This window comes from Narcine bancroftii, chromosome 2 (assembly GCF_036971445.1).
Source record: "Narcine bancroftii isolate sNarBan1 chromosome 2, sNarBan1.hap1, whole genome shotgun sequence".
Lineage (NCBI taxonomy): Eukaryota > Metazoa > Chordata > Chondrichthyes > Torpediniformes > Narcinidae > Narcine > Narcine bancroftii.
In genome coordinates this window covers 102189095-102205489 of record NC_091470.1, presented here as the reverse complement: position 1 = coordinate 102205489, position 16395 = coordinate 102189095, and the positions used below count along the sequence as shown (strand labels likewise).

The following is a 16395-nucleotide window of genomic DNA, read 5'->3' as shown; positions in this document are numbered from 1 at the left end:
TCAACCAGTTTACCTACCTTGGCTGCACCATTTCATCTGATGCAAGGATCGACAAAGATAGACAACAGACTCGCCAAGGCAAATAGCGCCTTTGGAAGACTACACAAAAGAGTCTGGAAAAACAACCACCTGAATAAACACACAAAGATCAGCGTGTACAGAGCCGTTGTCATGCCCACGCTCCTGTTCGGCATCACCTACGGCTTCTAGAACACTTCCATCAGTGCTGTCTCCGCTCCATCCTCAACATTCATTGGAATGACTTCATCACCAACGTTGAAGTACTCGAGCTGGCAGAGTCCGCAAGCATCGAATCCATGCTGCTGAAGACCCAACTGCGCTGGGTGGATCATGTCTCCAGAATGGAGGACCATCGCCTTCCCAAGATCGTGTTCTATGGCGAGCTCTCCACTGGCCACCGAGACAGAGGTGCACCGAAGAAGAGGTACAAGGACTGCTTAAAGAAAGCCTGCCACATTGACCACCGCCAGTGGGCTGATATCGCCTCAAACCGTGCATCTTGGCGCCTCACAGTTCGGCGGGCAGCAACCTTCCTTTGAAGAAGACCGCAGAGCCCACCTCACTGACAAAAAACAAAGGAGGAAAAGATAGACAACAGACTCGCCAAGGCAAATAGCGCCTTTGGAAGACTACACAAAAGATTCTGGAAAAACAACCACCTGAAGAAACACACAAAGATCAGCGTGTACAGAGCCTCTGTCATGCCCAACCCCAACCAACCAATTTTCCCTTGCAACCGCTGCAAACGTGCCTGCCTGTCCCGCATCGGACTTCTCAGTCACCCACGAGCCTGCAGCAGACGTGGACATACCCCTCCATAAATCTTTGTCCACGAAGCCAAGCCAAAGAGAGAGAAGAGAATTTCCTTTGTGCACAGCTTGGAGGGTACAGCAGTCACAATCCTTTATTGAGGCAGTCCTGACCTGAAACATTGACTGACCATTTCTACCCATGGATGCATTCTGAGCCTTAGAGTTCCTCCAGCAGCTCCATGTTTGCTGAAATACTGATAGGTTGTCATAAAAATGTCTGGGGTTCTGAGCAAGCATAAAATATAAGGTGGTTCTGAAATGAGCGGCTGGATATAATTAAGATAAATGGGTTGTTATATTGTGTTAAAAGCATGGTTACAATGTGGTAAGATACAAATGAATACCAAACATTGTAAAATTGCCAGCACTTTTTTAGAAAACTCTGGAAACAGAATAACTAGAATTTGTGGACAGAGTAGATGTAGAAAGGTGGGAGAGTCTAGGACAAGAGGGGACAACAACTTCAGGATTGAAGGGCGTCTGCCTTGAACAGAGATGCGAAGGAATTTTTTCAGTCAGAGGATGGTGTATCTATGGAATTTGTTGCCACATGTGGTTGTGGAGGACAGATGATTTTAAGACAGAGATTAATAGGTTCTTGATTGGCCAGAGCATCAAAGGTTATGGGGAGAAGGCCGGGCAATGGGGCTGAGTGCAGAAAATGGATCAGTTCATGATTAAATGGTGGGGCAGACTCCACGGGCTGAATGGCCTATTTCTGCTCCCATGTCTTATGGGATTATTTCAACTCGTATGGGAAATGTGATTCTTTTAAATTGTCTTTTTAAGAAATTTATTGCAGGCCTTTTTAGTTGCAATTTTCAAATGTAATTATTTTTCTGTGTCTAGCTGTTTTGATCTCACTCATGTGACACGTTCCAGCATGGATGGAGCTGCTTGATTATCAAATGGTGACAAAGTCTGTCCTGAGCTGAGAACTGTGACAAGTTTCTTACCTCTTATAATGTATTTTTCAGCCGGTAGCATTCTACAATTCAGACCCAAGTCAGGCAACGATTCACTGAGAATACGGCATAGATGTAAAAATATTCAGCAAAGTGCATTGAAAGTTCTGACTTTTAAATTTAAATTTAGAGGTACAGCATGGTAACAGACCAATCTGACCCATGCCACCCATGTGACCAATTAACCTTTGAACCTCATACATCTTTGGAACATGGGAGGAAACTGGAGCATCGGGAAACCCAGCTGGAACATGCAAACTCCTCACTGAAGCAGCTGGACTTCAATATCAACAAATTGTATTAACAGGCTGGTAAATTAATGCTTTTCTCATAATTTTAGAAATGAAAATTTAATATCCCTGGTCTTTATTGATAGTGGCAGCTTAAAACTATGTGGACAAGTACAATACAGAAATTCTATCTTCACTTTCAGGAAAACGGGTCTCAATTGTCCTTGGAGAAATGAGTATTATCAGAAGGAGTCATTTATGGAACCAGAAATGTCCTGGTGGTGTTTGGTCATGATTATACTCACTGCCAACAGATGGGCGCCAGGCTCCGCCATTGATGATTCCATATCCTTTGGTAAAATCGTCAGTGTGGCATTTGCCTTGATATGTTTCAGTCATACCAAGATGTGCTGAAGCATAAGAGATGGCTAGCCACTGGAACACTGCGTCATCTGGTGTAGTCATGTAACGAAGAGTTTCTAATTCCTCATAATCTTCCACCATTTGTGCCCTTCGCATCATCTCTTCCCTCTCTTCCCTCTCCTCCTCAGGCTTTCCCATGTTGAATGGAAACGTCACCACTTGCTCACCTCCCAGTATGTTGGCTCCGAGCACAAAAGGGATTTTTTCTAACCATGCTATAATAGCACGTGTTTCCACAGCAAGCTGAGTAAAGAGGAAAGACATCAATTAAAAAGTTTCTCATATGTACTGTAGTAATGTGGAACAATTTCAACAATACTACAAGACCAGCAAAGATCTATCTGTACGACTGACTGATATGGTTTATAACCACTGGCAAACCAAATGTGAATATTTACAGCAAAACCCCTGGTATCTGGCACCTATGGGGAATCGGTAGATGCAGGATAAGTGTATTTTCCAGTTGCTTGAGATTTACTCTTGCAATGCCTAACTAATATATCTGTATTAAGAATAAACAGTTTAAAAGACAAAAATGCTACACTGTACTTACACTGAACAAACTTCACTTGCATAAATATACGAACCTTAAAGCATTTTACTTTATTTTCAGTCACATTCTTTGAAAACATTTAACTGTCGCTGCATCTGCGGGTTCCTCCCGCCCGGAAGACGAACAGTAACATTACGGATAATTAACCCCTCCTTCCCCAAGTTTACAGATAAAGCCTCTGACCGGGGAAATTCTTACTAAGCAGGGTTAAGAAGACACTTTAAGAGGGTCACCTCAACGGTGAGCAGCATCAAACAGCTCTTCATCCCGGGTGACGCCTGCTATGAACAAAGCACGATCAAGGCCCTCCGCTGGCTGAATATTTGCTCCCATCTTCATCAAAGGTTTATGTATTACTTCAGAGAACATTACATTTTTAAACTTACCTATTATTTTATTCTTATTTTAATTTTAGAATTGATTTTCCTAGATTACTTTTGCCAGTTGCTTGAGGATTCTTACTTGCATTTGTTTTGTTAGTGTTACTTACGTAACTGAAAGCTGCAGCAAGTAAGAATTTCATTGCATCTTACATTTGTACTTGACAAAATCTCACTCATTCATAAAATGTGTTCCCCAGTCACATTAATTCACATTAGTTCTATCTGCCAGTCCATTGGTGTTCTCCAGTCCTCCGTCATTTATTTGATAAGGGCAGAGGTGAGAATTTATCGTGTCTGAGGGAAAAGAGACAGGGAGAGACAGAGCTGGAGGAAGGCGATGGGGGAAGAAGTGAGGGGGAGGAGTGTAACCCGTCCGCACAGTTAGCGCATGCTATTACAGTGCCAGCCACCTGTAAGGAATTTATGCACTCTCCCTATAACCAACATGGGCTTTCCCTGAGTGCTCTGGTTTCCTCCCACCCTCTAAAACGTACAAGGTCAGTAGGTTAATTAGTGTAATTGTACGGCATGGGTGTCTTGTGCCAGAAGGCCTGTATTGTTTAAAAAAAAATCAGTATTAACAAGATACAAAAAATATTCACCAGTTAAGGCAGCATCTGCAGAGAAAGAAATAATGTATTAGTTACCTTACATCTGAAGTTCTGATCATTCTGTAAACTCTCATCAAAAAGTACTTAGGCAAGAGGGAGATTGGAGCAAGAACAAAATCTGTTGCTGAGGTGATTGGCCATACCATGTAATTAGTTAACTGTGATAGTAAGGTTTTGGAAAAGGGGGATGGAAATGAGTCTGGAGAAATAACTGAGGTCATGGCAAAAGTAGGCTTGCTGTCAGAAACGTGAGATTATTGTTGCCCACTATTGGCTGACAGACACCCATGGAGCGAGAGCTGAAGGAAAACGTGCAGTAATCCAACAGATATTTTGGTGCGGAAAGTGAGACTGGGACACTCTGGGAAGGTAAGGCTGCGGAAAATTGGATGACAATTTGGAAATAAATCCTTGATTGAGGAAACAAATTCCATGTGGGAAATGTAAGTGCAGGATGAGGAGGAAATAGAACACAGACACTCTGATGAATGAGTGAGTATTTGAGTACTTTCAAATTGTATGCATTTCCAGCAGTTGCAGGACTGGGTTGTGTTTCCAAATTCCTTTCTGGAGCCCACCCAAAGCAGCCTTTTATTCTCTGATCCCATTGTACTATACGCTCAAGAGCCAGCCAGACCCGTTCATTCTGTTTCCATCGAAGAGGGCTTATTAAAATTGCACTGATCATTCCTTCACTCTGCGTGGCCTTGCTGACTGAGCCTTCACTCAGAGCTTGTCTGAACCAGCCCATTTCCTTGCACTGTTACTGTGGCCTGTTTACTTATCGTGCTGACCTTAAACCACCCTTTATTCCTAATGGGCAGCACGGTTGGTGCAGTGCTGTTACACCGCCAGCGACCGGGACTGCATTTTGAATTCTGCACTAAGGAGTTTGTACGTTCTCCTCGTGTCTGCAAGGGTTTCCTCTGGGTACTCTAGTTTCCTCCTATCCTTCTAAACGTACAGGGTTGAAGGTCAATTGGATGTAATTGGACAGTATGGGCTCGGGGGCTGAAAGAGCCTATTACTGTGTTGTAAGGATTGTTTCAGTTCTTTTATTATCATCTCACTGTACATGTACAACCAGATGAAACAGTTTCTCCAGACTAACGGTAAGTACATATTTACATGAATACGCACAGACAACATAAATAATTATATATTTTGGGATAATTTACACCATTATAGGATACCATTTATCAATCTCACACCCTGCAGAAAGAAGCTATTTCCCAGACAAGCAGTCCTGATCTTGATGCTTCTGTACCTTCTTCCTGATGTGGGTCAAAAATACTGTGTGCTGGATGGAAAGGATCTTCTACAATTCTTTGAGTCCTATTTAAGCAAAGTTCCTGATAAATGTTGTCAGTAGAGGAAAGGGAGATCCCAATGAAAGAGTGCAGAGAAAATGTTCAAGGACGTTGTTGGGACTTGAGGAACTGAGTTACAGGGAAAGTTTAAACTGGTTAGAACTTCATTCCCTGGAGCACAGAAGAAAGGGGAGATTGGATAGACATATACCAAATTATGATGGGTGTAGATAGAGTAAATGTAATTAGGCTTTTCCTACTGAGGTTAGATGAGATTTAAAAAAAACCCAGAGTACATGGGTTAAGGGTGAAAGGAGAAAAGTTTAAAAGGAACATTAGGGGGAACTACTTCACACTGAGTGATGGCAGGGGAACAAGCTGCCAGCTGAAGTGAATGCAGGCTCAGTTTTAACATTTAAAGGTTTAAACTGGTGCTTGGATGAGAGGGGTATGAATTGGGTGCAGGTCAGTGGAAAGAGGCAGAATAACAGTTTGGCACAGACTAGAAGGGCCAAGTGCAGTAATGCTCCATGGTTCTATGATCTTGTCCATTTTGATGACTCTCTGCAGTGACTTCCAGGACAGCTACTGTACCACACAATGATGCAGACAGACTGCAGTTAAATTAGCAAATTGTAAAAAATTTAAATCTAAAAGTGTTTACTTAGGGCCATTTCGCCCATGAAATATAAGCTTTTGCAATTCTCTTCCAACAGGAAGTAGAAAAAAAAACCTTCAAAGCATAGACTTTGATTTTAGAACACTGAATGTGTAGTGGATCATTTCTGGTGATTTCATTGGCAGGCTAGAACTTCCCAGGAATTAGTTGGATGAAACTCCACTGAATTGTTTCCAATGTCCCTACATCCTCTCAGGTAATTGAGACCAAATCAGTGCACAGTTGCGTGACCGCATCAACTGTATAGTTGTAGCAAAACCGCTGTTTCTGAGTTTTAGACATTTCAGGTCCGCAACTCTAAATCACAGGTGTTACTTTTTCCAGCATCTAAACTCCAAGCTATTTGATTAAAGGGCAGTTTACTATTTTACAATCTCAGACAGCCAATCTGGAGTGTGTGATGTCCAGTCAACTGGTTTGCTGTTCTCTATGGTTGGCTAAAGCTTGAAAAATTCTAATAAATTTGTTAAACATCTTTTGCAGCACAATACAGGTCCTTTGGCCCACAATGTTGTGCTGACCTATATAAACCTACTCAACAACCTAAACCTTCCTTTTCTTACATTCATAACCCTCTATTTTTCTTGCATCCATGTTTAAGAGTCTTTTAAAGGCCCCTATTGTACCAGCTTCCACCAGCACCCCGAGTGATGCATTCCAGGCACTACTCGGATCAACAAAATCTTCCTCTGACTTCTCCCCTAAATTTTCCTTCCACTCACCTGATACCAGATGTCCTCTGGTATTTACTCCTTGTCAGCCTGGAAAAAAGGAGCTGGATGTCCATCCCATCTCTGCCTCTCATAATCTTGTAGATCTCTATTAAGTCACCTCTCATCCTTCCTCCAAAAAGAAAAGCCCTAGCTCTGTTAACCTTACCTCAAAGATACATCCTCCAATCCACGAAACATACTGGTAAATCTCCTCTGCACCCTCTCCAAAAGTTCCAAATCTTTCCTGTAATGAGGTGATCAGAACTGAACATAATATTCCACATGTGATCTAACCAGAGTTTTACGGAGCATTGCCTCATGGCCCTTGAACTTAATCCTCCAACTAATGAATGCCAAAAGCCTTAACTACCCTATCAAACTGCACAACAACCTTGAGAAGTTATGGATGTGGACCCCAAGGTCCACCTTCAAGCCCGACCTTCCAAAATGCATCACTTCACACTTAATTGGATCGAACTCCATCTGCCCCTTCTCTGCCCAACTCTTCATCTTTCCTACATTCTTTTGTAACTTGTGACAAACTTCAGCACTATCCATACATCCTCCAACATTTGAAACATTTGCAAACTTACTGACTCATCTTTCCACTTCTTCGACAAGGACTTTTTTATATGTATATAAAAATCACAAGAGTGTCCCAGAATGGATCACTCCTCACTGACCTCCAGGCAGAATATATTCCCTCTCTGCTTTCTGCAGGCAAGCCAATTTTGAATTCACACATCCAAGGTTCCATGGATCCCATGCTTTGTGACTTTCTGAATGAGTCTATCATGGGAGACTTTGTCAAATGCCTTATTGGAATCCATATACACCACATCCATCACCTTACCTTCATCAATTCCTTTTGTCACTTCCTCAAAAAATGAATTAGGGTCAAAACAATGCTGAATGTCCCTGAGAAGATTATGTTTCTCTCGATGCTGTCTGAAAATCCTCATCAATAGTTGCCCACTGCTGATATAAAATTCACAGGTTTATAATTCCCAGGATTCTTCCTATTACCTTTTTAAAAACGTGGACTATATTTTATGGGCAGCACGGTTAGAATAATAGCACGATGCTGTTATAGCTCCGGCTATAACAAGCTCCCACTGCTATACAAATGCTCTTAATGGTTGCGTCTCAAACAGCCTCTGACAACCAAGTCCAACTCCTGGGCTTCACGTGTTGCATAGTTGACAAGCCCGGTGGAGCTGTTCTCGCTGACAAAAGAAGGGGCAAAGGGGCCACTGGCACCTTGAAACCAGTTGCTCCAGGCAGATGGGGCTCGTTAACCACAGATGGTAACTCATCTAGGGAGGGGAAACTCCGATTTCAAACCTCTGCTGCCTTGTGGTTATACCCGCTCATGGGAAAGGCTTTGGGAGTAAACCCAGTGGGAAAAGTCGAGTTGAAGTCCTGAAGGCGGCTGACTGCTGTACCCATCACCACCATGGCAATTCCTCTGATGCTGCTGGCACCAAACTCTATTGACCTTTGAAATTTTTTTGGACCTGGGGTGGGTGGGGGGGGTGGTGGAGGCATCCTCCTGCATGGGCCACAGCAAGATTTCTACATGAACTTTGTGCCCTGGAGAGGCCACTCCAGCTACAACCAGAGACATGGTACCCACAGTCGTAGTGACCTCTCCAGGGCGCACACAACACAATTACTACACCAGCGACCCATGTTCAACTCCAGCACTGTCTGGAAGGAGTTTGTACATTCTCTCTGTGTCTGTCTGGGTTTCCTCTGGGTATTCCGGTGTTCTTCCATCTTCCAAAAACATATGGGATTCATAGGTTAATTGCCAAAGTTGGGCAGCGCAGACTAGGACTGGTTACTGTGCTGTATCTACATTTTAAAATGTCCTCTGTCTTAACTTCAACATGACTGTTTTGTACTGATATCACATTGATCAAGGTCCCTCTCTCTGGTGAACACATCTTCCCACCATCTTTTGGACCATCCTATCCAGAAACCTGTGCAAGTGGTCCCTAAACATCCTCCACATTACTTCTGTTCATTTCCCCAAGAACATTTGTTTCCAATTTACTCCCCCCCCCCATTCGCCCTTCTCCAATGAAACACATTACCATTTTGCCTTCTCATATGCTTGTCCGTAGCTAAATCTTGCTTGTTCAGAAATCCTTGTTTATTCTAACAACCCTATTATTGTTGAACCCCATTACCATTTCCTTAATGATAAATTCTAGTATTAGCTCTACCAATGAAGTCAAGCTAACTTGTTTGTTACTCCCTGGTTTTTATTTTTTGTTCTTGCTCTCTACTTTCAGAAATAATAGGATTACATTTTGTACCTTGCAAAGTGTGGGATGCAATCCATCAGGACCTGGGGAAAACTCAGCAGGTCATGCAGCATCGATAGGAAGTAAAAGGCAGTCAGCATTTTGGGCTGGGCCCATCGTCAGGAAGAACAGTTAAATAGGAAGGTGGGGGAAGGGGTAGGGGCACAGTTTAACAGGTAAGAGGTCACAGGTGTGAGGGTGGAAGAGGGAAAAAAAAGTTGAGAGGAGGTGGAGGAAGAGGACCACGAAGGGTAGCTCACAACCAGATGCATCTTCACCTCCCCTCTCTGCTTTCTTCAGGGACCTTGCCCACTCATCCCTTGCCTCCGACCCCTATCACTGCAGGAAATGCCACACTTGCACATACCCCTCCTCCCTCACCACCAATCCGGGCCCCAAACAGTCTTTCCAAATGAAGCAGCACTACACCAATGAATCTGCAGGGGTCATCTACTGCATCTGATGCTCCTGATGTGGCCTCCTTTACAATGGAGAGACTGGGTGCAGACTGGAAGATCACTTCGTTGAGCACCTCCACTCTGTCTACTCCAATAGCGTGGATTCCCCATTGGCCAACCAATTCGTCACCGGCATGTCTGTCCATTGCCTCGTGCACTGCCAAGTGGTAACCATTGCACCCATCCCTACCATTTTCTCTTGAGAGCTTGTTTAATTTACCCACCTCCCTTGGTGTGAAAAACTTGCCTTTCAGGTCCCTTTGAAATCTTTCCTCTCTTATCTTAAACCTACACCCCTTCCATGCTCTAACTGTCCCTAACAAACATCCACTTCCATGATACTATCAGTTCCCCCAATCAGCCTCCTACAATCCAGGGAGAAAAGTCCAAGCCTATCCAGCCTAGCCAACCATTTCAATTCTGAGTCACACTCCCAGACTTGCATGTCTGTCCATGGCCTTGTGTACCATCCTACCCAAACCACCCACAGATTGGAACACCACCACCTTATTTTCTGTTTGGGTATTCTCCAACCAGATGGAGGTTTAACTCTGCTAAATCTGCTCACCTTTTCTTTCTCCTCCCCTTTCCTGTCTTTCCAGTTCTCCCCCTTCCCCACCCAGCCATCCCTCCTCCCCTTGTTGCTGCTGTCCCCTCCCTCCTTTCTCCACCTATCGTCTCCTGCCTTTGCCACCTCCCTATTTGTTCAGACTTCTGCCAGCATTTTCTCATACCGTGATGAAGGGGTCAGGCCTGAAACATCAGTTCTGTATCTTTACCTTTGCTACAAAAAGGACACTGACCTGGTGAGTTTCTCCAGCATTTTACTGAACATCAAAGATGACTTGTTAGGCAGCTTGCAGAAGAACCCTTCTCACTGCACCAGGTATGAAGCGACGAATCAGTTTAAACCTTGAACCCTGAATGATGAAAGCCATCATAACAAATGTCTCCTCATCCACCCTTTCTACCTATTATGGAACTTTGTGGAGTTACAACTTTCTATCCCTAACTCTTTCTGTTCTACAATGATCTCCAAGGCCTCGATGTTTCAAATTTAAATTTTTTACACAGTAACAGGCCCTTCTGGTCCACGAGCCCCGTACGTTTTGAAGGATGGGAGGAATCCAGAGCACCCCCACGCAGACATGTGGAGAATGAACAAACTTGTTATATAGACAGCACCGGATTTGAACCTGGGTTGCTGGAGTACAACACCTCACACCTGTCCAAAATCTATTGTCATAGTGGCAGTATATATAAACAAATACCTTGAATTTGACTCTCTCCTGCCCTACTCTACCCCACTGCATTTTACTGAGATGGATTCTACTTGTTTGAGACCGACATGTTATCTTGATGCCACAGAACAAAATTGAAAATGCTTGCTGCTTGGTGAAGGTCATCCACATTAAAGAGTAATGTGTATTCACAGCATTTTATATTTTAATTTCAAATATTTTAGATTAGAATCTACTTATAAAACATAAATGTAATACAGATGGTCCCTTACACAAGTCCGACTTCCGTTCTGACTGACCGTATCCCGAAATGGACGCAAGTCAGACACGCATTACTCCGGACCAGTACATTGTTGGAGTCGTGGCACTTCGTCCACAGCCCAGCCTGCCCGGTACTGGAAAGACCCGTTGTCCACCAGCACATGGCCTATGCTCACCTACCCCACCTCGAACACTGCGTCCGGCACCACTTTCGAGTCCTGAAAATCGAACACATTCCACAGCAGCAGAGTCTTGGTGCCCTCCCGGCCCGTGGCCGCTGCCGTGTTGGTTCTTCAAAATAAACAGCCCCTGGATCCCCAGGACCTGATGTGCAACTTTTATATTTACATATGTTTTCGGTCGTATGTACGAATGGTCACAAGTCGCATAGGTCATAAGTAGGGGACCACCTATATTACACAAAATCCCTTTGTCTGCCATAAGATTGCATTGCCTGGTGCCCCTTGCAGTCAGAGAAAAAGCAAAAGCGAGCCTCCTCTCCCCCACCCTCTCCAGATTCACTGTGTGTCCGTGGATCCACCTTCAGCCCTCCCGCAGCCTCCACAGCTGCACAAGACTCCAGTTCAGTTCAAATTCTCGGCAACCCGAGCCCAGATCTAAACCTTTGACACAATGGGGAAGCCTTTAGGGCCCAAGGCCCTTCGAGAGTCCTTGCCCTCAGCACCCTCTTGAATCCTGACCCCCGACACCAGGCTCCTATGAGCCAGTTTCCTCGCCTGCAAGTCACCAATCACTCGCTGCCAGTGTGCATCCTTCTGCTGCAGAGGCCCTGTGGTCGCTGTCCTGAGGGCCGACTCCTCTGCTTCTTGTCAACATGGGGTGTTCTCCCTATTACTGATGCCCTGCACTGCTTCCTGGTCTGCTGCTCCCCAAGACCCTGCGATCCAGGGCCAGACCCTGCGATTGCAGGTTTAAATAAAACACCGTCTGCTCCTTTAATAGGTCATTTAAAGCCTGTACAGAGCCGTCAGCAGTAGGACCCTTCAGGAGAGCATATGTCTCCGCTCTCCTCAGGTCTACACCAGGGCAGCGCTGTCGTTACTCTAGCTCCGGCAGTGCCACTCTTTTTTATTGCAGTTTTTTTTTTCCTTTTATTCCAGGTTATTGGTTGAACTAAAGATTCTAAAAAACAGCCGCATTTGTAACAAACTTCCTACATGTAGTAGTTGCTTGCTTACCGCGCCTTCTTCTAATTGGTACTCCTCGGGTATAGGGATATGGTGATTGGGTACCCTTTGACCTCTCTGGTCCTTTGCAGCCCATATGGAGGTCAGTTCTGGAAAGTTGTCACTGAGGTCAAATCCTTCTTCTGTCCAATGACCCAGAGACCAGCTGCTGAGTTCTGATCCCTGTGGGAGAATTCAAGCCACTCTTTAGTTTGCATTCCCTTAAGTCTACAAAAGTGTTAGAATTAAATCTTTTATTTTCCCTCACAATTCTGAACATTGATTCAAAGGAGCAACAAACTTTATAACCTGACTTAGAAAGGGGCATTAAATACTAACTCCTGAAGCCAGAATGGGAAATCCTCCAAAGATTCCATTCAACACCAGAATTAAACGTGATAAAGATACAAAGAGAAAAAAAAATGTTTAATTTCACCTTCCCCTGAATATAAATAAGATATGAAAAACCCAACAGAGTGCTGATGACAAAATCTTAGTTTACTAGTTTACATTAATGTCACACACATCAAGGTTAACGTTTAGAATATAGAGCATTACAGCACAGTACAGGCCCTTTGGCCCACAATGTTGTGGTGACCCATAAATACCCTCCCGACCTCATAAGTCTCTATTTATCTTTCATCCATATGCATGTCTAAGAGTCTCTTAAATGCCTTTATTGTTCCAGCCTCCACCACCACCCTGGCAATGCATTTCAGACACCCACAAATCTCTATGTGTGAACAAAAATTACCCCGCTGTCTTCCCAAAACTTTCCTCCCTTCACTTTGCGCAGATGTCCTCTGGTGTTTGCAATTCCTGGCCTGGGAAAAAAGGTCCTGGCTGTCTACCTTATCTATGCCCCTCATAATCTTGAAGACCTCTATTAACTCATCCTTCTACTCTCCAAAGAGAAAAGCCCGAGCTCTTGCCTCATAAGACTTATTTTCCAATCCAGGCAACATCCTACTAAGTCTCTGCACCCTCTCCATACCTTCCACATCCTTCCTATAATGAGTGGGGCAGCACAGTTGGTGTAGCAGTTAGCCCAATGCTGTTACAGTGCCTCCGATTGGGACCAGGGTTTGAATCCCACACTGTCAGTAAGGAGTTTATATATTCTCCCTATATCTGTGTGGGTTTCATCCAGGGGCTCTGGTTTCCTCCCATTGTTCAAAATGTACCGGGGGTTATAGGTTAATTGGGTGTAATTGGCCAGCACAGACTTTTGGGCCAAAAGGGCCCATTACATGCTGTATGTCAAAATTTAAATTGTTTAAAAATTAATTAAATTTAAACCAGAACTGAACACAATATTCTAGGTGTGGCCTCACCAGAGATTTGTAGAGTTGCAACATGACCTCTCAAACCTCGAATCTAGACTAATGAACCCAAGCATCCCATTGGTCTTCTTAACTGTCCTGCAAACCTGCACGGTATCTTTGAGATACCTCTATTCTTCCATTCTTCCACACTGTTAAGTATCCAAACATTAACCCTGAACTAATTTCAGGTTTGACCTTCCAAAATGCATCACTTTACACTTATCCAGATTGAACTCTATCTGCCACTTTTCTGACCAACTCTGCATCCTGTCTCTATCCTTTGGTAACCTATGACAACCCTTCAGCACTATCCACAACTCCTCTAACCTTCGTATCATCTGCAAACTTACTGACCCATCCTCCTGCTTCTTCATCTAGGTAATTTATAAAAATCACAAGTAGAGATCACAGAACAGATCCCTGCGGAACTCCACTAGTCACTGACCTCCAGACAGAATACTTTCCGTCCACTGCTACTCTCGGCTTTCTACAGGGAAGCCAATTCTGAATCCACACAACCATGGATCCCATGCCTTGTGACTTCTTGAATGAGTCTCATGGGGGTCCTTGTCAAATACCTTACTATAATCCAGATACACTGCATCTAGCGCCCTACCTTCATCAATTTCTTTTACTGCCGTGGAACCGAATTAAATGTTAAACAGTACATATTTCATCAATTAGTAGTACATTTTCCTATTCTATATTTGGGCCTCTTGGCCAAATCAACAACTCTTGGACAATAGTTCCAATTAGTGCTCACTATTTCATAAGCCAGTTCGTAACCGTCTGGATTGAGAGAGGGTACAAGGTGTATCCTTGTGCTATCGATTAATCGTGTGATCCGGGGGTTTCCGTAGATGTATTCCTTACACAGGAATTGCATTAGAAGCAGTAGTAACTCCCGCCCTAAGACCTCGTTCCCATGCAGTCCGGCAGTGTAATGAAATTCGGGCTCTCCTGTAGAACAACAAACATTCAATTAGATGCAAAATACTCATACGGCGGTGCAACATTAAAATGGTAGAAGGGAAGTAAAATACAAATGTCTGCAGACCCCGTGGTTGAAGTAAAAACACCAAGCTGGAGAAACAGCAAGTCAAACAGTGTACTACTTTATATCGCAAAGATAAAGATACATAACCAATGTTTCGGGCTTGAGCCCTTCATTAAGGTATAACAAAATGTAGGCCAGGTGATTGAATTAAATGGTGGGGAGGAGGGGCACGGGAAGGAGCATGGTCCCACAGGCAGGAGGTAATAGGTGGGTAAGGGATGGGAGAGCACACCAGAAAACAAGGGGGAGGGGGGAAGGTGCCCTTCGAGCCAGCACTGACATACACTGTAATCATGGCTGATCATCCATCATCAGTACCCCATTCCTGCCTTCTCCCCCTATCCCTTGACTCTGCTATCTTTAAGAGCTCTAACTCTTTCTTGAAAGCATCCATAGAATTGGCCTCCACTGCCTTGAGGCAGAGCTTCCACAGATCCACAATGCTCTGGGTGGAAAGGTTCTTCCTCAACTCTGTTCTAAATGGCCTACCCCCTTATTCTTAAACTGTGGCCTCTGGTTCTGGACTCCTCCAACATCGGGAACATATTTCCTGTTAAGGGAGCATGTCCACTCCCTTAATAATCTTACATGTTTCAATCAAATCCCTCCTCATCCTTCTAAATTCCAGTGTGTACAAGCCCGGTCGCTCCAATCCTTCAACATATTCTGGTAATTAACCCGTGACCCTACGCTGCACTTCCTCAAAAGCAAAAATGTCCTTCCTCAAATTCGGAGACCAAAACTGCACACAATACTCCAGGTGTGGTCTCACCAGGGCCCTGCACAACTGCAGAAGGACCCTCTTTGCTCCTATACTCAACTCCCCTTGTTATGAAGGCCAACATGCCATGAGCTTTCTTCACTGCCTGCTGTACCTGCATGCTTACTTTTAGTGACTAATAGTCATGAGACGCTGCAGGTTTCTCGCCAGAATGTTAGCGTGTTTGGGGGAGGGGGCGCAGTGGATCGCTCATGAACTCGCTCGGCAGTGGACGGGAGGTGGTAGCTGGAACCTATCTGTTGACGGTGGAGGGGTGGGGGATGGGTAGCTGGGACCTACCTGTCAGCAGTGGGGGGGGGGGGTGCACAGCACTTCGCTTGAGGGGGGCAATGCCTGCAGATACCCCCCACTTGGCGCCAACCCTGAAACGTTGAATCTAGTTCCCGCGTCATGCACCTTCTAAGGGGGAATGAATTGCTACCCAGATCTAACTGGAGGCTGGTCAATATTAACCAGTGTTGATGTTGGTACCAGTAGTAATTACACTGACAACATGAGTGAATACTCGAGTTTTGGGTTGAGAGGCCATTACCAGGTTCATGTTCCCCAGGATTATCTGTCAATTCCATGGCATAGATCTTCAATCCTTGGGAACTCTTCCCAATGTTATAAATCCGGGTGATGTTTGGGCACTGCTCATTCACAACCTTCATCAACTGGCAGGTGATTTAAAAAAAAACATATTAAATGTTTCATTAATCTACAAATGATTTTATACACAGAAAGGTACAGGTCAATGTGAATGTTAGAGCATAGAACATTACAACACAGCAGAGGCCCTTCAGCCCACGATGTGAGCCGACCCTACAGTATCCTCCATAAAGACACTTTTTTCCTTTATTTGCCACTTTGCTCTACAGTTTTAAATTTGTAATCAAACAATTCATATGTAATTATCGTGCGCAGATTTTATTCAAGGTCATTTCTATACATTTTGGTTTGAACAGAAATACAGAGGCTACACTGCAAGATTCAAACCATGGCAAAGGTGGTATGCTTTGGATCTTGGGCCTTTCCCTTACTCCTCCACACTTTCCTCTTGCCATCACTCTGATACAGGTTAATCTTGGTCT

The 16395-nt window shown here is 44.2% G+C and overlaps 1 protein-coding gene across 1 annotated transcript in view; it reads right to left on the bottom strand.

Annotated features, from left to right (window-relative positions):
- LOC138754020 (inactive carboxypeptidase-like protein X2) overlaps positions 1 to 16395 on the bottom strand; it is a 106708-nt gene that overhangs the window by 13745 nt on the left and 76568 nt on the right. Inside the window, 4 exon segments of the mRNA XM_069917738.1 lie at positions 2334 to 2694; positions 12172 to 12342; positions 14248 to 14444; positions 15855 to 15978. Coding sequence (XP_069773839.1) covers positions 2334 to 2694; positions 12172 to 12342; positions 14248 to 14444; positions 15855 to 15978 — 853 coding nt within the window.